This window comes from Panthera pardus, unplaced genomic scaffold (genome assembly GCF_024362965.1).
Source record: "Panthera pardus isolate Hobbes unplaced genomic scaffold, ASM2436296v1 HiC_scaffold_27, whole genome shotgun sequence".
In the NCBI taxonomy this organism is placed as follows: Eukaryota; Metazoa; Chordata; class Mammalia; order Carnivora; family Felidae; genus Panthera; species Panthera pardus.
The window spans coordinates 30,596,569-30,619,265 of record NW_026526843.1 but is presented as its reverse complement, the minus strand read 5'-3'; the positions used below and the strand labels follow the sequence as shown (position 1 = coordinate 30,619,265).

Genomic DNA, 22,697 nt, shown 5'->3' with positions numbered 1-22,697 from the left:
TGGCTTTCATTTATTACTTGCAAGGAACTTCTTGTAGCTTCATACATAGTAAAGTATTTCAAGAGGTAAAGAAAAAAAAAAATCACCCTAAGTTAGGCTTAGGGCATTTTGATACAATATAGAAATTTTGCCTTTTAGATGACCAAAATCTATTCCCTAACATCTATCTTTATTTTAATTAACCAAGTACTTACTTTTAAAAATGTTTTTTGACCGTTCTTCCTGTTGGTGATAAAGACTTGGCTTTTTTCCAGCTTATGGGGCTTTTCAAAATGGACATGGGATTAAGAGGGAAGATTCAAGAGGTTCCCTCATCCCGGAAGGAGTAACAGGACTTCCAGATCAGAGCGGAACTGTTGAAAACGTAAGAACCTAAATATATGGGCTAACCCTAGTAATATCTTAGGCGACGACAGTCTTTCTTTTTATGTAAGTAAAAGGCTTTCGACTCTCCTGTAGTCCATCCTGGACCTGTGAAAAGCATCCCATAATAATTCTTGGACGTTGTGGTGGTTCCTTCCTATCGTGGCAGCTGCTACTTGGATATTTAAAACTGTTTATGGAGGAGAAGACATTCATCATTAAGAGTTCAGACTTTGAATACCTCCTTGAATCTTCACACACTGTAACCTGTTCTAGATAGGGCAGGTTCAGGTTTAAAATATCGAATGCACCTTGTCATTTAAATCCCTTCCTGGCAGGGTTAATTCAGCCTTTCGTGCTTTTGTGGTAGAGTCATGAACATGGGAGCAAGACAGATTAGGTCCTCAAATTGATGATCTCAGTGTCCCAGCATCACTTAATCAGAATATAGTCTCTAACATTCAAGTTTGGGATATGTCTGCCTTGAACCAGAAGAAACCTCATTTTAGACCAATACAGCCTTGTCACACTGCTATGTAAGATCGTAGAATCATATAAAATTAGGGTTAGAATAAATTCCAGGGCGCCTGGGTGGCTCAGTCGGTTAAGCGTCCGACTTCAGCTCAGGTCACGATCCCGTGGTTCGTGGGTTCGAGCCCCATGTCGGGCTGTGTGCTGACAGCTCAGAGCCCGGAGCCTGCTTTGGATTCTGTGTCTCCCTCTCTCTGCTCCTCCCCCACTCACGCTCTGTCTCTCTGTCTCAAAAATAAATGAACATTACAAATAAAATGAAAAAAATAATAATAAATTCCAACTCAACTTACAAATGAAAGCTGGGGTTGTGACACAGCTGTGGCAGGCCAGATCTGAACCCGGGTTTTCTGACTCGAGCAATGTTTCTCCTATACCACGGCATTCTTGGTGGGCATCAGAATAACCTGGGGGGCTTACTAAAAACAGATGGCTGGGCCTCACCCCCAGAATTTCTGATTCAGTCTGGGATGGGGCCTGCCAATTTGTACTTCTAAGTTGCCAGGTGATGCTGATGCTGCTGGCTGGGAACCCACCCCTTGAGAACCACTGGAATATACTTCCTTGAGCCTTGGGGTAAATAGCACTTTATTCACAAAGGTTCCCATTTCACGTCATTTAGAATTATGTCAACAGGCACTGTCACAGGTAAGGCAGATAAAGGACAGAGAGGTTAAAGAGACTTGTGAATAATCTTTGGATCATTAATACTCTTATTCATATAAATCCCCGAACAAGTCAGATCTTGTCATGCTTAACAACTGATATTTTATTTTATTTTATTTTTTTTAATTTTTTTTTTTAACGTTTATTTATTTTTGAGACAGAGAGAGACAGAGCATGAATGGGGGGAGGGTCAGAGAGAGAGGGAGACACAGAATCGGAAGCAGGCTCCAGGCTCCGAGCTGTCAGCACAGAGCCCGATGCGGGGCTCGAACTCGTGAACCACAAGATCATGACCTGAGCCGAAGTCGGACACTTAACCGACTGAGCCACCCAGGCGCCCCCACAACTGATATTTTAACAAAAGTCATTAAATAATGGGAACATCGCTACTCTGTAGAAGTTCTAGTTTTGAAGTATCACTGGGTTCTTCTTGGTGTAATTATCGTGTATTCTTAGCTCTTTTTTAAAACTAGAGGTTTCCTGGCCTATTATTTGTAGGGTGGGTCTTAAGAAACTCTGAAAGATTCAAATGAAAGCGTTTCTATGCTTCCATATACCTTAGTTAAGTTCCTCCATGCAAAAGCGGTTTTTCCTGGAATAGCCACATCTGATTATTTAAATTTGTTTACTACTGCTAAAACACACAGAACTTCTGGGAACAAAACAGGGTGTTCATGGCTATTCTGTTGGTGAAGACCGCAGGGTGATTTCTAGTGCTAATATTCTACGCAGTAGCAGCAAAGATTCGGCTCATGCACCTTCTAAGTATGATAAAAAAAAAACTGGGGTTTAGGTTTAGAATCTTCCCAAACAGGACTACGGATACAAACAGTTATTGAGTTGGGGTGCCTGGGTGGCTGAGTCGGTTGAGCCATGATCTCACAGTCGTGAGATCGAGCCCTGCGTCAGGCTGAGAATCTGCTTAAGATTCTCTCCCTCTCCCCACCTCCCTCTGCTCTTCCTACCCCGTCAAAACAAACAAACAAAACAAAAAAGCCCGCAAATGGTTGAGTTCAAGGCTGTGGGAAACTACAGTACCAACATCGTTTCACCAAAGTCCTGTCTTTGTGTTACAGACCCGACAGAGCTCTACAAGGAACAGTATATCCCAGTATAACCGACTGGATCAGTATGAAATCAGAAGCCTCTTAATGTGCTACCTGTATATAGTAAAAATGATTTCTGAAGGTGAGTTGCCAGCATATTAAGCACGATCTCTACTACCCACCCACCCTCCCAGGTTCGTGCAACAAATACTTGATCGTCATCGGTATGCAGAATACACGCACCGTAGAGACACATCTTTGAAGACCCTGACCTTTACGTGTTGCTGTATTTTTAATTTCACATAGGATCGTTTGGGCCATACGGGTTTGATTCTTTGAATTAATTTTTTTTAATTTCAAGTTTAATTTCTAAGATGAGACCATCGTTTTAGACGTGCTCAACATGTTTCTTCAGGCAGCACTTACAACGCATTAAATGACCGACGTAAGGGGCGCCTGGGTGGCTCAGTCGGTTGGGCGGCCGACTTCGGCTCAGGTCACGATCTCGCGGTCCGTGAGTTCGAGCCCCGCGGTCCGTGAGTTCGAGCCCCGCGTCGGGCTCTGTGCTGACAGCTCAGAGCCTGGAGCCTGTTTCGGATTCTGTGTCTCCCTCTCCCTCTGACCCTCCCCCATTCATGCTCTGTCTCTCTCTATCTCAAAAATAAATAAACGTTAAAAAAAAAAAATTAAAAAAAAATAAATAAATGACCGATGTAAACAGAAGGAAACCATAATAACTGGAAGTCATATTTAATACTTTAGCTTTTATTGGACCCAGGATTTGGAACACAGAAGCAAACAAAAAGACAGGAGGGGTTTTCCGAGGGGAACGAATGCCGGTGTTATTTTCACAGAACCACTGTATCGTACTGGACAGTGTCGAGTTCTTTTTCAGGCTCCGTTTTGTTGTCCCTTGGTGTTCTGTTGTATTATTTGCTGGTATTACCAGTTCTTTATATGATAGAATAACCAAAGGATTTTCATAAACTGCATGTCCTCTGGAAATAAAATCACAAGGTTATCTTATTCCAAAATACCACATTTATTTACACAATTCCTTCCCTTCTTCCTTTTCTCAGTATTTTTGCTAAAAAACCTGTATGCAGGAATGAAGAACATAAAAGCACCTGGGTTCTGATTATTATTATATCTTCCTTATTTTCTATCTTTTGCTTTATTCTTAGTCAATATTACTTTAAATCTTTTTTTGTAGTAACTTAGGATATAAAAACATGAAATAATTTGATAGCTACCTAGCTAGAGAGACATTACAAAATAACTAGAGGGGCGCCTGGGTGGCTCAGTTGGTGAAGCGTCCAACTTCGGCTCAGGTCATGATCTCACGGATGGTGAGTTTGAGCCCCGCATCAGGCTCTGTGCTGGCAGCTCAGAGCCTGGAACCTGCTTCAGATTCTGTGTCTCCCTCTCCCACTCCCACTCTGTCTGTCTGTCTCTCAAAACTGAATAAACATTAAAAAATAAATAAAAAGTAATAACTAGATATGGGGTACCTGGATGGCTCCAGTCTGTTAAGCATCTGGCTTCGACTCAGGTCACGATCTCACAGTCTGTGAATTCGAGCTCCACACAGGGCTCTCTGCTGTCAGCACAGCTCTCTGCTGAAGCTCTCTGCTTCAGATCCTCGGTTCCCCTCTCTGCCCTTCCCCTGCTCACGTTCTCTCACGCTCAAAACATAAATAAATAAAGCATTAATAAAAATAGCTGATATGGGGCACGGGCACCTGGGTGGCTCAATCGGTTAAGCATCGGACTTCGGTTCACGTTAGGATCTCACGGTTCATGAGTTTGAGCCCCGCATAGGGCTCTCGATGTCAGCACAGCGCCTACTTCGGATCCTCTGTCCTCTTCTCTATGCTCCTCCCCTACTTGCTCTCTCTCAAAATAGTTAAGTAAGTAAGTAAATAAGTAATCCTAAAAATAGCTAGATACTAATAACAAATACGAGAATATATTAATCAAATAGCAAAACAACTATAATCCTTAAGTTCTAAGACTATATGATTTAGAATAAAAATCAGAGATTATACTGAGACTATATAGGATGTCTTCCCTTGTTTTGGTAAAGAAATCAATAAAGGGAGATCATTTTCAATGCTGGTGGCATTTCATTCTAAGAGATAATGAATCGGTTAAACAACTACAGCCACAGCTCCCTGTTTTTGTTGTCCTGCAAGGCAGAAAGTGGGCATGTGCGGATAGTGACTGCGGCTGTGTGCGGGGCTTCCGTTCAGGGTAATGACGATATTCTAACCCTGGGTGGATGGTTTTACATCTCTCTGAAAATATTATAAACTGTTGTCTTGTGCACTGTTTAAATGGGCCGTGTTATATGGCACATGAATTTTCTCAATAAATGTTTAAGAAAAAAAAAAAAAGGCCCAAAAGACACATGAAAAAAAAAAACCCACGACAACAGAAAAAAAAAAAAAAAGTCGTTGAATACCACCCCAGCCCAGGGAAAGTAAGATGGGGGCAGGGGGAGGAAGAAAAGGAGGAGGGGGAGAGGTACTGATGACTGGTTCTTCTCTCCTCCACTCTGGTTGGCGTATGCGTGTGCACACGTGCACACGCACGCCGCTGTGGTAGCCAGTGACGAGCTTCTGGCTGCCTTTTTAAAGTCATGGATAAGACCATAACTGCTTTGTTTCTTGAGAACTTCACAGTTCTTGCTTCTCTTGTAAACGTTGACCTTGCTTGTTGAAAATCTGTGGTCTTTGTTCATTAGGTTTTTCTTTCCTCTGCTCTTGCTTTCTGATGTTTAAAAGCACATTCTTCATAACTCGTATACGGTCTGTGTCGTATCTGCTCTTTATCTTTTGTACGCGTAAAGTCCTATTCATCCTGTTCTGAAAAAAATCCGCTTCTGGATCTTTCTCAATGGATGTATCCTAGTTACGTTGTCTTGCCTGGTAAATATTTTAGTCAATCTATGTACATTTAAGTGTTGAACTCTCACAAGTCCACACCCTTCAGGTCCTCTCTTGGCTTTCGATTCATAAACAGTAGCAACTTAAGTTCAACAAAAAACATGGCAGACCTCTCCATTTTTATATGGAGGTCGAACACTTCTAAAGAACGAACGTCGTTCTCTCTTTGTGGCTGTATTTGATTGTGATTCACTGGCAATAATTCACCGTTTTGATGTCTTAGTCATTTGCCCAACTTGTTTTGTTCTTGTCGTTTTGCATATTATTTCCTGAGAGATGGAATCAGAGTCAGGGCTAAGAAATGGAATCAGAGTCAGGGGTAAGAAACGGAATCAGAGTCAGGGGTAAGAAACGGAATCAGAGTCAGGGGTAATCAGTTACACAGTCTGAAGTGACGAGAAGATTGTCCTCTTGTTAAAGAAAAACATTTTTCTTGAGAGGACGAGGGGAAGTTACTTCTCCCGTTTTTTGGACTGTACCCTGGCTTTTCTCTTTATTCTGACACTTTGGGTATCATCTTGAGGCTTGTTGGCACCATACCCTGCACCTGTAGGTTCATTAGTATTCTTCACAGTGAATCGTTCAGTGGATTGTTCATCGGAAGCTGTCTGGTTCCCGCCGTCTCTTACAGGAAACCCAGTGCCGCGCTGCACATCTCTAGCCATTAATCTTCTTTTCCCACCACTTTTTCCGCCAGAGTCAACAAGAGGTACACTTAAAGGGGAATCTTCCTTTGTCTCTATAAAAGAGGAAAATATGCTATGTCTAGTGTAAGTAGGCATATTTTCCTCTGAAGTTTCAGACACCAATTGAACAGGTGGGTTTTCTGAGGCAGAAGTACTGGAAAGGGTGCAACAGAAGTCCATCCGAGTTTTGCACTTCTGTGTGAAGGTCCTCTGTGTTGAGATGTATTTCCTTTTTGGCCGGCCGAACTTTTCTTCCTGATTGTCCGAACCCTCGTGAAATCCATACCCCGTTGGAGCATTGGGTGTAGGTGTTAAAATTAAACTTTCAGGGGACTTCGGGTTGGCACTGCTCTCTAAGGCGGACTTACTGCCTTGAGAAGAAATCATCTCAGAAGAGGTCTCTGGCACCTCAAAGAGGTCCTGACTGTAAAACGGGACCGGAAACTTCGAACTCTCTTGCGATTCCTCTTGAACTCCAGATTTCGGCTGGTCGGTATCTGATTCCTGTGTCGATCTCACGGGCAGATGCACCCGAGCTCCTTGAGCAAACGCCGTGTCCGAAAGAACTGGCAGAGTCGCTTGAGTACAAGGAATTAAGTCCTCGTCGCTACTGAGAGAAGCGTTACGCTGTTGCTCGGTCATTCTCAGTTTTGCAGAAAGCCTTTTGTTTTCTTCTTTTAAGTTATTCCTTTCTGCGGTAAGCTCCATAATAAAGTGAAGGTTTTGTTGCTGGATCCCATAAAACTCTTGCTGCAGTGTGTTCCTGTAGGTCTCATTTATTGAACAGCGCTCGCATTCTTTCGAGTTTAACTGATCTCGCAAGTTACGAATGGTGCTGTTGAGGACTTTCTGTTGCTCGGTCAGCTCTTTAATTTTGGCTATGGAGCCCGACCACCTTCCGTCAGCCAATCGCTCTTTCCTCAAACTGGTTAATTTTGCCTGTAAACGGCGTAGCTCCTTGTCATGGAGCTCTTTGAGCATTAGCCAGGTCTTTTTAAATTCGTCAGACGACAGATCACATACACTAAGCTGTAATTTCTCTTTTCCCGAAGGTTTCTTGCCACCTCCCCTGTTTCCTCTCCCCACGTTCCCTCTCTGCATCATGTCTCACCGATTTGGGATTTAGAAACGGTTGAGACGGGCCAACGGCTTGACGGCGCCTTCGCGGCCGCCCACAAAATGGCGGAGGGGCTGCTGGCTAGAACTAGGCCGCGGCACGAACGAGGCCTTCACCCGTTTTACAGACCTTCTCCGACGCTCTCTCGGGGCACAGGGCTGGCACAGGGGTGGCTCACGGCTGGACAGAAAGTTCTGGTGTTCCGGTGGAAAGGGGGCACCAGACTTTCGGTGGGAAAATCTGGTGCACGGGAGCGGGAAGATGGCGCCTCCACGCTGCCCCTTTGAGGAGAGGCCGGAAACCCAGTGGCTTCTGGGTTATCTGGGCTTCTGTGAGCGGAGACGCAACCAAACGCAGGAAGCGGGGGAGACCGGAAGTCACTGCTGGGATTATTTTTTTTTTTAAACAAATCTAATTTGACCTTATTTTAGCATTTTTATTCTTGAGGATCCGTGTTTTGTAATCACTGGAAACTGTCAATACTCATGATCTTAAAAACAGGTGGAACTAAAGGCAAAATCCCTACGTTCCTCCCTCCTCCACCCCCCTCCCCATAGCCGACAGGGCCAAGTCTTCCATCCCTATCTTGCCCAGGTTGTAGCTGGGCTGGCAATTTTGTCGTTTGCCGCGTTGGCCACAACCTATGCGATTTTTACGTTGAGAAGAAGAGCTAGGGCACTATGATAGCTGAGTAGCATAGAAAAGGAATGGAGAGGGGCACCTGCCTGGCTCAGTGGTAGGTAGAGCTTTGCCACTCTTGATCTCGGGGTTGTGTTTCCAGCCCCACCTTGGGTGTAGGGATTACTTAAAAATAAAATCTAAAAAAAATAACAATAAAAAATAAAGGAGAGTTAAGTGGCGGCAGCCTTTCGTCTCCTCCTCCCCCTCCTCCTCTTCCTCCTCCTCCTCCTCCTCTTTCTTCTTCTTCTTCTTCTTCTTCTTCTTCTTCTTCTTCTTCTCCTTCTCCTTCTCCTTCTCCTTCTTCTTCCCCTTCCCTTTCCCCTCCCCTTCCCCTCCCCCTTCCCCCCCCCCTTTTTTTTAAAATCTCCCTAAGTAGCTCTTTGGAAGTAAAGAAAGCAGGTCAAAAGAGAAGTATATGCGATAGGTTGTAGGGAGTTTTATATCTGAAACAGTTTGATATATGTGCGTGGACATATGGTTAAAAGATAAACAGCATATTTTTAAGGGTTTATTTGAGCAGAAGTTGACTAGAATCAGGTAGCATTCAATCTAGCAAATAAAATTCCTGAGGAACTATACAAAATGAAAGCCTTTTATAGGTGAAAGGGAGCTGGAACAAGAAAGTTTACACAAGGAAAGAAAATGGGTTGGTTATTGCAAAGTCACTTTTTTTTTAGGGGATGCTAGGGCTCTATCAGGCAGATTGCCTTACTAGTGCTGACCAGATGATTCCTAATTGACCAGTTTAAGATTCCATTCCTGGGAGAGCCCAAACTGTTATTGTCTTGGTTTGGTGATGTGGGGCTTAGCATAAGCAACTCCATTTTCAGCCTGTTGTTTTGTTTTTAACTGTGTGTGTGTGTGTGTGTGTATTTACATATTACCAGGACTTCAGAGTTTATAATGCAAAGACAAAGAGGAAGAAAAAAAAATCTCTCTCCCAAAGCTTAAAGTTCTCAAACTTTTTGGTTCACAGAGCCCTCTGAGTAGCAGCCAAAGGTATTTGACCTTCCCTTGGAAAAAATACACATAAGTACAGCCCGTTGCATAAAATCTGAAGAAGCCCATTAAAAACCCTAGCTCTGTTTCCCTTCCTCTGTCTCAGGAATGATATAAAGATGAGTATCGGCCGTACAGAAGAATACTTACCAAGTAAATAAAAATAATTGTTAGAAGAGTTACAGATGAAGCAATACATTTGGGATTAGTTCAAACAAATACAGTGTGTGCATTGGGCAATGAGATGGGAGGGAAGGCTATAGGTGAAACAGCTGGCTGTGGGTGGCTGGTTGTTGACGCTACGTTGTTGGTACTTTGGGGTGCACTGTACTAATTGCTTTACTGATTTCAAGATCCACCACCTTCTTTATTTCATTTTCAGATACTCTCTTAACTTACTGGAATAAAGTATCTCCTCAGGAGCTCATAAACATTCTCATCCTTCTAGAGTAAGTCCTGTTCATTTATTTGCATAAATTTTCTCCTTATTTGGGGGGATAAAGTAATAACCTTTGTTTCCCAACAGCTTAATTGCTAATAATGTAGGAAATACGCGACTCTTTTGGCAACATCAAAGCTAGCAATACAGGCTCTTCACGCAGACAGGAGAAAACATGGCGGTGGAATGCTTACGCTACCATAGAAATTAGCTAAGAGATAGACCGTCTTTCAGCCCAGCAGCGGTCTTTCTGTGATCTGGAAGACTAGAGATGGCCTCAGCTGTCCGAAAGCATTCATTTGGAGTAGATGCTGGCTTAAGGGAGCAGCTTCAGTGACTGGAATTTGGAATTTGTCCTCTTCTGTAGAGCTGAGTAATTCTACCAACGTCAGAACCGTGTGTGTATGTATATATACGTGTATGTATGTACATATGTTATGTTATATATATTACATGTATATATTCATATACGCATGTGTTATGTTGTATATTATATGTATATATACATACATGTGTATATATCGTATCATATATATTATACGTATATACGTACATAATGCATTTCCATTCCAAAGCTGTTGGGGGAAAATTCAGTCTTGCTTCCTAGTTCAAGGTGGGAAGTTGCCCTAGATTGTTTGCTGAGCTATTTGTACATCCTTACTCAACGCTAAAGGAAAAATTAGAATGAATCAGAAGAAATTTTCAAATAGCACACAGGGGCACCTGGCTGGCCCAGTCGGTAGAGCATGCGACTCTGGATCTCAGGGTCGTGGGTTCGAGCCCCACGCTGGGCGTAGAGCTTACTTTAAAAATAAATAAATAAGTAGCGCACATAAGTGATGTTTTTATGCGCGTGTCTTTCAAAACAAAGAGAGGATAATCCATGCACGTTTATTAAAGGCTTTCAAAATTTTGCAGAAGATGTCAGCAAACAAAATGGTAGTTAAGGTGTTTGAAAAAACTATACTGGGGCACCTGGGTGGCTCAGTCGCTTAAGCGTCCGACTCTTGATTTCAGCTCGGGTCATGATCTCACAGTTTGTGAGTTCGAGCCCTGCGTTGGGCTCTCGCTCCCAAGCTGTCAGCGTGGAGCCTGCTTGGGATTCTCTCTCCCTCCCTCTCTCTCTGCCTCTCCCCTGCTCGCGCGTGCTGTCTCTCTCTCTCTCTCTCAAGATAAATAAACATTAAAAAAAAACCATACTGAAACATTTACTAATGAAAATATATGATGTTGGGGGCTTGCTTTCAGAAAAATACAGGAAGTAGGGAGAGTGGGGGGAGAGCAGGGACACGTCCAGAGTAGAGGTTAAACAAGAATGGCCATAAGTTAATAACTGTTGGAGCTGGTGGGTGCTGGGTATGTGCGAGTTTAGTATGCTGTCCTCCCAACTTACGTATGTGTTTGAGATTTTAAATAATAGAAAGTATTTTAGTGTCATTATAAAAATATACCACTTGCTCCAATTTTTAGGGCTTAAGAAGCTTCTCCTTAGGTATTAATGGCTATGCCAGAGATCTTTGCTATGAAACGTTAACAGAGCACAATGTAGAATCATCACTTACATTGACAGGTTTTTTAAATGTCGTTAGAATTGTATGTGAAGGCATGGAGCTTTGTGGTGCTAATGTAGTTGTAGCAAATAAATCTAGAAAGATACAATATCACAAGCCCACAAGTAGTTATGCGTATATGTCTGTATACCAAAACATATTATTGTAATATGGTTTAAATGGGCCACTCTTTGTAACACCCGGGTTTTCAGCTATGATGTCTTAAAATGTAAAGCGTGGTAGTATCTTACTAACGTGCTATTTTTTTTTCCTTCTAGAGTATGTTTGTTTCACTTTAGATATATGGGGAAAAGAAACATAGCAAGGTAATTCCCACTGCAATTTCCACTTTTTTCCTTCTATTCCAACAGAGGGCAGCCTTGATCATACCATGTAAAACCCAGATTGTTCATTTTGAGTTCACATGAAGGTGCCCATGATGTATTGAATATATCTCAACTCAAAGTGTAAATTAAACTGATGCGGACTGATACGTTTTTTAAGTTTTCCAAAGGGTAGTGGTTAGCCTGATACGCAGAGTTTCTGTTCTGATTCCTAGAACAGATGCTTGTCTTTTCTGGAAGAGGTGAGAACGGGCTTAGATCCCGGAGAAGGCAGGAAATCATGAAGTGGGAACAGCTGTAAGGTCTGTACTTGTAGCAACAACCTGTTAATATTGACTTCAGCTACTAAGGTAAATAGAAATCCCCAACAGTGATTGGGACGTGCAGTCTATGTTAGTTATTTTCTTCTTTTTGTTACCTAAGTCTTTTTTTTTTTTTTTAATTAATGTTTATTTATTTTTGAGACAGAGAGAGACAGAGCATGAACGGGGAGGGGCAGAGAGAGAGGGAGACACAGAACCGGAAGCAGGCTCCAGGCTCTGAGCCGTCAGCCCAGAGCCCGATGCGGGGCTCGAACTCACAGACCGTGAGATCGTGACCTGAGCTGAAGTCGGCGCTTAACCGACTGAGCCACCCAGGCGCCCCTGTTACCTAAGTCTTAATGAGATAAATACTTTAGAAAATGTTTGAGGGACCCTAAGGAAAAGATTACTTATTCCAATAAGATGTATTTTAGAGGTAGAGTTAAGAAGCTCAAACAGAGTTGGTTTTTTTTTTAAAATTCACAATCCATGGCACTTCCAAAAACTACAGAGGCACTTTGGATGGAGTTTATTGCTAACTTTCGGGAACATCCTAATAGTAGGTAATTCAGGTGACAATTTCCACTGTCTTTCCTGGTAACTTGGAGCTGGCATGGTAACTACCACCATGAGCTTTCACCCCTAAGATTCTGCCAATTCTCACAGTTTACTAGAGGACAGTCAAACTCCCTTTTCTTTCTTAGTTCCCCTATGACCCAGCTGTAGTTGTTTTGTTTTTTTTTTTAACGGAATCTTAAAACTGAAGGAAAGCAAAAATTGGCACATCCATCAATAGACATGTTTACAGAGTAAAAATTTCGGATCCAGATTGAACTCCAGTCCAGAAACAGAGTAGATTGGCCTTCATTCTCGCACACCTAACCCCAGGAACTCTCCCCACCTCATTTCAATTCTGAGTATCCCCTCTCACTGTTTTCTCGGACTTCTGCCCTTCCTCACCTTTTGGGAAAAGACGGAATCTTACTGCAGTGTTGGCCACTTGACTCTGATGTTTCTGAGAAGGAGGGAAGTAAGAAACTTTTTTTCTAAATGCTTTAATTATATGCTCATAGTAAAAGCTCTTTTAAATACACTTTAAGGGGTACCTGGCTGGCTCAGTCTGTAGAGCATGTGACTCTTGATCTCAGGATTGTGAGTTCGAGCCCCACGTTGGGTATAGCAATTACTTAAAAATAAGATCTTTAAAAAATAAAATAAATAAATACACATTAAAACTCCATACAGTTTCCAGTGATGATGCCTCATTGAAGCCAAGTAATAGTTGATAGAATATTGAACATAGTGCACTGTTTATGTGGAAACCTAATCAGTTATCAGTTTAAAAAAAAATCGAACAATGAGATCTATTATTAGAGTACTCCCTTTCCTAACTTTAAAATTTATTTTAGGGTGCATGATGCCTGGCTGTCAAAGCACTTTGGGATAGACCGAAAATCACAAACCATGCCAGCCCTTCGAAACAGATCAGGAGTAATGCAGGCCCGGCTTCAGCATCTTAGTAGCCTGGAAAGTTCATTTACACTTAATCACAGTAAGTAAAAACGTGGGTAGGATACCCGTTTGAAATACGCATGTAATGCGATTTAACCTTACAGCAGTTCTAGCTTAAATCACCAGCACGACTGGAAATGACTTTACATTCGTGGATATATTTGCATACCTCTGTGATTATATACAATCCTTTCATCATACCTGGATATCTAATAAAATATGCATGGATTTCCAGCGATTTTAGGTAATGGTGAAAAACCACCATTAGTTCAGTATTAAAGAAATGAGCTTTTTCCCACTGAATTGCTGTTCTCATCATATTATTTTACACTGGATAGCCTTCATTCCTATTGTTAAACTTCAATGCAAATAGTGGCATCTTTTTTTTTTAAGGATTTTTTTTTAAGTTTATTTATTTTGAGAGAGAGAGAGAGAGCATGAGCAGGGGAGGGGCAGAGGGAGAGGGAGAGAAGGAGAATCCCAAGCAGGCTTTGCACCATCAGCGTGGCAAATGGCATCTTAATATAATAGTATATGTAATATCTGTTTAGTATATAGAATGTCTGTTCATTCAGTGATTTTTAAGGGATTACACATACTGAGCTGACTGCAGAAATCAAAGAACTGTAAATACTATTTTGACAAAGGTATATTTCACACGTGTTGGAATGTTGACGAGGAGACTCCGACCAGGAGAGAAATGTTGCCCCATCTGGGGAAGCCAGAGGGTTCTGGAAATAGAAGTGATCCTCTGAAGAGCAAATATTAATAAAAAGTCAAAGAGAAAATTTTCATTTCCATACAGTCCTCTGGAGGTCACAGAAAAGGAAGCCAGCGACACTGGCTTCGTAATAAGGACTAATAATAAAAACAAATATCCTGAGCAGATGGAACCTGAGCTAATAATAGACTCAAGACCTTTAAAAAAAAAATGCAAGTTTTACAGCCTTCAGCTTTGCTCTCATCGCTTGTAAAAATATAATGGACCTACTTCCTTCAGTTGGCCCAGATGCTTTGTTTTCCTTCTGATTTAGAAACAACGGTAGGAGGCTGTGTGTGATGTAGCTGATTGTCTATTTCTCATTTTTGCGCACATAATTTCCTGTGTCATTCCTAGTTACATCACCGCCGTTCATCACTGAAATCTTGTCTCCGAGGAAGGGGGCACGCAATTCGGTGTTGCAGAGCTCTGGATACGGAGCTGAAGTTAGAATTAGCAGAGTTGACGAAGCAGGAGCATATTTGATTAAGGGATAAATACAGCAAGACTCGTTAGGTCTGCAGGCGTCAAGAGCGTCTTTTCTTCTCGCTTGTCTCTCTCTGGAGTCCTCGGGGGGGAGCAAAAAGCATTCAAAACTGGCATGCGCGTCTCTGCGTTGGGCAGTTTTCATTTACTGTTTTAAATCTTAGGTTCTGCGACCACCGAAGCGGATATTTTCCATCAGGCCCTTCTTGAAGGCAACACTGCTACCGAAGTGTCCCTGACAGTATTAGATACCGTCTCGTTTTTCACCCAGTGCTTCAAGGTAAAAATGAAAAGTTAGAATTCAGTTGGTGTCATTGCAAAGAAAACAATATACGCGAAGTAATTAGTCAGAGGAAGCAGAATGCAGTGAAAAAGCCCCGAAGGAACAGTCTGGAAACTTGCGTGACAGACCTTGTTTGCCCGGCTCCTGTGTGACCTTGGGAATTCACAGAGACTCACTTTCCCCTGGCCATAGAGGGAGGGGTTGGGGCTTATTTGCCCTTCAGCTTCCTTCTGCCGCTTAAATTCTGCTGTTTGATTTTTGTGTGTTTCACAACCGCTTTCCATCACACTTTTATGAAGAATATGTCCAGTCATTTTTAGCTCGGCTTGGGATCGAGTCGGTTTGCCCAAATACCCAGCACGGTGAGGTGCTCTGCCAGGGCCAGGTGATGTCCAGGCAGGCTGGCTGGCTTCCCTAGCCAGGCGCCTTGTGCTTTTTCTCAGATGTCCGCCTCTCAATACAAATCGTCATTACTGGGATTTTACAAAAGGAGAAGGTAAAAAGCAGTGATCTTGCAGGGTTGTGGAGGGAGTAAAATGAGATAATGACTAGGAGAGCGCTTTGAAGAGTAAAAATTACCCAACTGTAACATAATGTAACTTTAGTGGGAGAGCTCAAAATTGAAAAATCTTGCCTGCTTTCCCCTGAGTTACACAGACCGATTCTTTTCTTTCCTCTTCCCTCTGTAATTCAGTTCATTGCTTCAGCCCTCCAGATTGATTATGGAAGCCTGGCCTGGGCTTTTCAGGTCAGGGATTATGATCCTTGAAAATGGAATGATTATGATCCTTGAAAATGGAATTAGATACTAATAAGACATAGGCTACAGAATTTCTTTATCAAGGATTAGGTTTGTTCTGATTTAAAATGCAGATACTTCTTATTTGACAAACACGTCTTGGCCCAGAGGTCAGGCACCATCTTAAGCACTTAAAACTATTAACTCACTTTTTTATTGTGGGGCCGGGGGTGGGAAAGGGGAGTGATGGCAAATGAGATCCAGGGTGGGGTTTTTTTTGAGGTGATGAGAACGCACTAAAATTGGATCGTGACGGTTGAACAGCCCTGTAAATTTCCTAAAAACAATTAAGTCATGTATGTAAAATAGGTAAGTTTTATGGGACATAAACTATAACCCAGTAAACTCAAACATACACACATGAACCCGCTTTTACTCCTTAGACTAGCTCTATGATGTAGACAGTTATTACTCCCCTTTTAAAATGAGGAAACTGGGGCTCACGGGGAAGGTGATGTCGCCTAGCTGATCAGTGGCAGACTGAGGATTCAGATCCAGGCCAGTCCTCACAAGAATCCGTGCTTCTGGGGCGCCTGGGTGGCTCAGTCGGTTGAGCGTCCGACTTCGGCTCAGGTCATGATCTCACGGTCCGTGAGTTTGAGCCCCACGTCGGGCTCTGTGCTGACCGCTGGGAGCCTGGAGCCTGCTTCCGATTCTGTGTCTCCCTCTCTCTCTGACCCTCCCCCATTCATGCTCTGTCTCTCTCTGTCTCAAAAATAAATAAACGTTAAAAAAAAAAAAATTAAAAAAAAAAAAAAGAATCCGTGCTTCTAACCACTATACCCTGCCTCGAAGTAGTGCACTAAGGAAAGAACCAGAAAAGTCTTACTCATTCAGGGATTCTGGCTCCTGATGTCACCATCAGTTAGCTCTGTCACCATTTGGTATATTATTTTGTGTTTTTTGTTGTTACTTTGGGTCAAATTGTAACTCCCTAATTCGTTTCTTCAGGGATGGTCGGCCTAGAGAAGTTAGCCAATGCTTTAATGTTTTTTTTTTTTTTAACATTTATTATTTATTTTTGAGACAGAGAGAGACAGACAGAGCATGAACAGGGGAGGGTCAGAGAGAGGGAGACACAGAATCTGAAACAGGCTCCAGGCTCTGAGCTGTCAGCACAGAGCCCGACGCGGGGCTCGAACTCACAGCCCTCACGGACCGTGAGATCATGACCTGAGCTGAAGTCGGCCGCCCAACCGACTGAGCCACCCAGGCGACCAATGCTTTAAAAAAAAAAAAGGTTCACAAACCCGTAGCTACTGCTCTACAGTTTGTTGTTTCTTTTATGCCTCTGTTTGCGAGGAGTAAACATTTTACATAGTCTGTTCAGTTGTCGTGCCCCTTATGATCTCTCTTCCTGAGGTTTGTCCCCAGTAGCCAAATACGTCTTCTACTAAACATACTTTTAAAAGTAAATTGGATAATAGACTTTTAAAATAGAAATGATATTGTCCATAATTCTTACATTATTTAGTCTTCCTCGAAGAAATACAAAGCCTGGGCCTTGTGTCCATTTTTAATTTACTGATTTCTTCATTGAGAAGCAGTATGGTTAATGTTGCGTAATATTAATAGGTTAAGAGGGGCACCTGGCTATTTCATTCTGTGGAGCACACAACTCTTGACCTCGAGGTTGTGGGTTCAAGCCCCACGTTGGGTGTAGAGATGACTTAAAAAGAATAAAATCTTTGAAAAAAATATTAACAGGTTCACAGAAAACATTCTTCCCGTACTAGTTCTGTATTTGCGGTGCTACATTGGAAAAATCATTTTTTTCATCTGTTTGAAATGGCGGAATTAAGTGTAAACGTAGTTTGTGTGGTATTTTAGGATTTCCAACTTGAAAGACAGCACAAATGTCTCTAAGTTGTATTAAGCTTTTTCTTTTTCTGAAACTCTCTCATTGGGGGACGGGCAGCATAAACTATTTCTGCAAAATGTATTTTCGTTGTTGTTGTTTTGCAGAGTCAGCTTTTAAATAATGATGGCCACAACCCATTAATGAAAAAAGTATTTGATATCCATCTGGCTTTTCTTAAAAATGGACAGTCTGAAGTGTCACTGAAACATGTTTTTGCCTCACTGCGAGCTTTCATCAGTAAGGTAAGGAGAAAAGCTTTATAGCTGCTGGCGGGCTCCATCTGCCGCATGAAAGAAAGAGGGCAACGGTGATCATTGCAGTGACATCTACAAGCCTCAGATAATGAAGCTATGAAGTACAGAATAGCGAAATACACAAAGAGGACCCACCCAAAACCCCTTAAAATCTGAACGTGCTTTTTGCTTTTTTGTTTTAATTTAAATTTTAATTAATTTATTTAAAACCTTTTTTTAATGTTTACTTATTTCTGAGAGAGAGCCACAGTGCGAGCAGGGGAGGGGAAGGGAGAGAGGGAGACACAGAATCCAAAGCAGGCTCCAGGCTCCGAGCTGTCAGCAAAGAGCCTGCGCGGGGCTCGAACCCACAAACCGCGAGGTCATGACCTGAGCCGAAGATGGACGCTTAACCAACTGAGCCACCCAGGTACCACTATTTATGGTGGTAGAAAGAGAAACCGTGTGTGCCCATGCACGTGTGGGGGAAGCGCAGAGGGAGAGAGAGAAAGAGAGAGAGAGAGGGAGAGAATCTTAAGCAGGCTCCACACTGGGCACGGATCCCGTCGCGGGGCTCCATTTCAAAACCGCGAGACCGTGAGCTGAGCCCAAAATCAAGATCAGATGCTTAACCGACTAAGCCGCCCAGGCATCCCCATGCTTTTTACGTTTTATTTCACCTTGTCATTCCTTCCCGTTTTCAGCAGGCTCCTTTGAAAAGTATTATTTTCAAATTACCAACTTTGCCAGTGTTTCTTCTGGTTTGCTTCTTTTGAAAGTATTCTTGAGACGCTGAGGATCTAGAAGTTCTCAGTGCACTTATGTCCAAGCACGGGAAAGCAGAGACCAAGTTTTATAGCCCCAGGGTCTTGCATGATATCCTGCAAACGGTAGGCACTCAGTATGCGTTCAGATGAATGAATTCTGCCTTTCAGTGCTAATTGTGTCTGCGGGCTTTACATTTTCAGGCTGCTTACCTCATCTCAACAAAAACCTCAGACCAGGCTTTCAGGAATAAATACGACTGAAAGAGTTAGCAAAAAATTGATTTCTTGTCTGGTTTTGGTAGCTTTTAAACATAATAAAAAGCATCATAAACCAGGATGGAGTTAAAATTATGGAAAGGCACAGCCTAGGCTTCCACTCTGGTATGTAAAACTCCAACAAGACCAAGAAATTCAATTAGTTGATTTGTGTAGTGGAACAGCTAAGCATGGAAAACTTTTTTTTGCCATCATTCTTTGTATGGAAGCTTATTGCGTTTAGTTGATGGAGAACTTAGGTGGATTTGAAGGTTGTTTTTTAATTGCCACTCCGTAATATAATTTTTGAAGAAAGAAGTATCCGGAGAATTGAGTTCAACAGAAGCACATTATAAGGAACTAAGGGGAGAAAAAAAAAAAAAAGAAAGAAACTAAGGGGAAGAGATTCAGAAATATTTCATTGACCAAACAGTTACTGGATAGGTACTTACTGGTGTTGGATACTTTGTCAGGGGTACAGTCTAAGGGCTTATTGTCCAGTAGAGGGAAACATACACACACACACACACACACACACACACACGAATGAATACCATTAGAATAAAAGAAGTCTATATAGGGAACCGAGGGCTGGCTGGAGGAGGAGAAATGTTCTAATTTGGCGGAAGTTTCCCCGTAGCAGTAGCGATAGAACTTAGTATGGACTGAGCAAGAGAGGAGACTGAAGAGGTAAATGGGGACCAGATGGTTATGTACTCATCCTAGGGATTAGACTTCCTCTTTTAGGCATCAGGAAGCATGGAACCAACACAAAAAGATTTGTGTTAAGAGCAGATCGGTGCCAATGGGCAAAAACTCTCTCAAAAGTAGTGTGGACGGTAGATTGGTGGCAGTACTAAATAAAGGTGGGAAGAAGACTTACTACAATAAGCTAGGAAAGAGATGAGGACCTAAAATAAGGCAGAGATGGAGAGTCAGAGGCAGACATAAAACATGGGAAGGAAATTGAATTGATAGGATTTGGTCATCAGCTCACCGACTGGATGGTGGAGTAGGGTGGGTGATATGAAATATAGAGAAAAAACTACATTTGGGGTAAAAGCTCATGAGTTCTGTTTTGTGGATCTGTTCAATTTAAGGTGCCTTTAGGCCATCCAGTTAGAGCTGTTAGGACTGGCAGTTGGATATATGGATCTTTGCTCTGGAGAGTGATCTGGGTTAGAGAGCTAGACTTGGAGTCGTCTGTCCGTCCGTCCATCCATCCATCCATCCATCCATCCCGTATTTACCAAACACCTTCTCTCTGTCTGGCACTGTACTAGGTACTAGAGATACAGTGGTGGAGATACAAAAGAAACATAGTCTCTGCTCTCAGGAAGCTTGTAGTCTAGTGAAATAAACAAGTAAATTAACTGGTAATTATAAGTTCTGGGAAGGAACCGAAGGTGCTAAGATAGAGAATAAGGATTTGTGGGAGATCCCTTACTTTAGATAGGCTTATCCCTTTTAAAATGAGACCTGAAATACAAAAAGGGGCCAGCTGTTTGAAAAGCTCAAGGAAGAACACTCTAGGGAGAAGGACATGCATAGGCAAAGGCCCAGAAGTTCTGGGAACTGAAAGGCCCAGTTTCACTGGAACACAGTGAACTAGGGAGATCAGCAGCATAAGAGTGGTAATTGAAGCCATGGGAGTGGTTTAATTTACCCTGGAGAACATGTAGAGGAAGAACCCTCCCCCCACCCCCAGCCCCACCCCCACCCCTCCCCCCCCCCCCCCAAAGGTCAAGAGCAGTACATGGGAGAAAAACAACATGGAAGGGGCTGGAAAAGAACTCAATGGAGATGAGAGGGGAACAGTCACAGAAGTAGGAAGAAAGGCAAAAAAGAAGGATATCCTGGAAGCCAAAGGAGAAAAAAGTTTCAACGTTATTATGAGGTATGGAGCTGTCTAATAAGGTAAGGAGGAAAGGAAATCCATTGGGATTGGCAGTTAGGAGGTCATTGATGATTTTGGCCATTGCCCACTCAAAGAAGTGTGATGGAGGTAGAAACTAATGATAGTGGATTAATTACACTACTCCCATGCCCTCCCTTACACCTTTATTTTCATACTAGAGTATCTTGCCCAGCAATATTTGGTCTAATCCGGTGAAACTGTTGATGAGATTTCCCAATTGCCAGTCAGAAAACGTTCATTAAACATTCATTATCCGCATAGCATTGTACTTGGTGTTAAGGTGATTACAAAGAAATAGATTCTTGGGGCTCCTGGGTGGCTCAGTCCGTTAAGCATCCAACTTCAGCTCAGGCCGTGATCTCACGGTGGTTGGATTCGAGCCCCGCGTCGGGCTCTGTGCTGACAGCTCAGAGCCTGGAGCCTGCTTCGGATTCTCTGTCTTCCTCTCTCTCTGCACCAACCCCACTCACACTCTGTCTGTCTGTCTATCAAAAATAAATAAACATTAAAAAACCAAGAAGAAATACATTCTTGGGGCACCTGCCAGTCTCAGTCGGTGGAGCATGTGACTCTTGAATCATGAATTTGAGCACCACGTTGGGCATAGAGATAACTTAAAAAAAAAAAAAAAAAAGGTTCCTATAACATGGGTTTAAACTCAAGATTCCCAAGGAATAATTTTGAAAGGGTGGCCCTCTAGCTTCACACTCCCTGAAAAAATCCATTGTGTGCCCTCAAAGCAACTTCCTGCTTGCTTAGACATGTAAGCATGGGAGATTGTAACAAGCCTATGTTATGATGAATAGTTTATCTTCCACAAAGCAGCCTGAATATATTTTCAAAGCAATAGCCACTTGGCTGTTTTGAAGATTGAGCATAACTTTTGTACTCTCTTTCTAATGCCACAATGTATCTTACTCAACAACTATTTATGAGAAGACACACGTGCGTATGTTTGTGGGCCTATACTTTGCCTATACCCCAGTTTGTTAAAAGATCAACTTTACTTGCTGATTAGATTCCCACTATAATTTTCTCAGCATTTGGGAGTTCGGAACATAAGGAGCTGTTTAAATACACAGCAAAAGAGTAAATAATGCAGACTGTCCTTCCCATTTTCAAAGCCCAAACTGAGACCCATCAATCATTCATCATTTCAGCCATTCATTAATTTAATACGTACTATCAAGAACCTACCTATCGGGGCGCCTGGGTGACTCAGTTGGTTAAGCCTCTGACTCTTGATTTCAACCCAGGTCATGGTCCCAGGGTCATGGGATCAAGCCCCGTGTTGGGCTCCACGCCCCCCGTAGGGCCTGTTTGGGATTCTCTTCCTCTTCCCTGCTCTGCCCATCTCCCGTGCTCGCACATGCTCTCTCTCTCTCTCTCTCTCTCTCTTAGAAAACACAAAAATAACCCAAAAACCAAAACCAAAAGAGCCTACTTACCGTCTTTTCCAGACCATCGTGAGCTCTTCTCGGATCTGTAGCATTTACAGTCTGCCCTGCACATTTGTGTCGTGACCTGTCCGCTGACTTGAATTGTTCTATTATTAATGTGTGCCGGTCTCCGGTTCTCCGGAGCAGAGCCCTGACCTTAGTTTGGTTTTGTGTCCTCGAGGCACTCGGTACAGTTGTGAGTGAGAAGATGGAAGGCGTTGGATGGGTGAGTGATTTGGGGGGGGAGTGGGTTTCCGGACACTTACTTCCGTTTTTCCTGCTCTTTAGTTCCCCTCCGCCTTTTTCAAAGGAAGGGTTAACATGTGTGCCGCATTTTGCTACGAGGTTCTCAAGTGCTGCACCTCGAAGATCAGCTCAACCAGGAACGAGGCGTCCGCGCTTTTGTATCTTCTGATGAGGAACAACTTTGAGTACACCAAGAGGAAAACCTTTTTGAGGACCCATCTGCAGGTCGGTGAAAACCAAAGCTCCTTTCTTCTGTTCCCTCTTTAGCCTCTAGATCGAGGCCCGGCGATACTCGGTCCACGACGGTAGCGGCCAGCCACCTAGGTCTCCCCCGAGTGCCTGACCGTGTCGTCAGTGTAGAATACACGTTGGTGTTGGACGGCTGAGGGCACAAAAGTAAAATATCGCCGTTGTTTTATGCTGACCTTATGTTGACGTGACAGTTTGGACGTAATTGGGTGAAGTA

The 22,697-nt window shown here is 42.8% G+C and overlaps 2 protein-coding genes and 1 non-coding gene across 7 annotated transcripts in view; 2 read left to right on the top strand and 1 right to left on the bottom strand.

Annotated features, from left to right (window-relative positions):
* DOCK11 (dedicator of cytokinesis 11) overlaps window positions 1–22,697 on the top strand; it is a 197,767-nt gene that overhangs the window by 129,846 nt on the left and 45,224 nt on the right. For all 5 annotated transcript variants that reach the window (XM_053892126.1, XM_053892123.1, XM_053892122.1 and 2 more), the window contains 8 exons: window positions 255–364; window positions 2,637–2,748; window positions 9,420–9,486; window positions 11,305–11,352; window positions 13,082–13,224; window positions 14,595–14,710; window positions 17,478–17,615; window positions 22,274–22,456. In XM_053892126.1, coding sequence (XP_053748101.1) covers window positions 255–364; window positions 2,637–2,748; window positions 9,420–9,486; window positions 11,305–11,352; window positions 13,082–13,224; window positions 14,595–14,710; window positions 17,478–17,615; window positions 22,274–22,456 — 917 coding nt within the window. The remainder of the gene's footprint in view (window positions 1–254; window positions 365–2,636; window positions 2,749–9,419; window positions 9,487–11,304; window positions 11,353–13,081; window positions 13,225–14,594; window positions 14,711–17,477; window positions 17,616–22,273; window positions 22,457–22,697) is intronic.
* LOC109250786 (DNA endonuclease RBBP8-like) lies at window positions 3,357–7,686 on the bottom strand. The gene is made up of 2 exons (XM_053892127.1): window positions 4,118–7,686; window positions 3,357–3,604 (listed from the first exon to the last, which is right to left on the bottom strand). Exon 1 carries the CDS (start codon window positions 7,342–7,344, stop codon window positions 6,007–6,009), a length of 1,338 nt encoding a protein of 445 aa, XP_053748102.1. The 5' UTR covers window positions 7,345–7,686; the 3' UTR covers window positions 3,357–3,604; window positions 4,118–6,006.
* TRNAQ-CUG (transfer RNA glutamine (anticodon CUG)) lies at window positions 10,198–10,270 on the top strand. Its single transcript has one exon. It is a non-coding gene; the product is annotated as a tRNA-Gln (tRNA).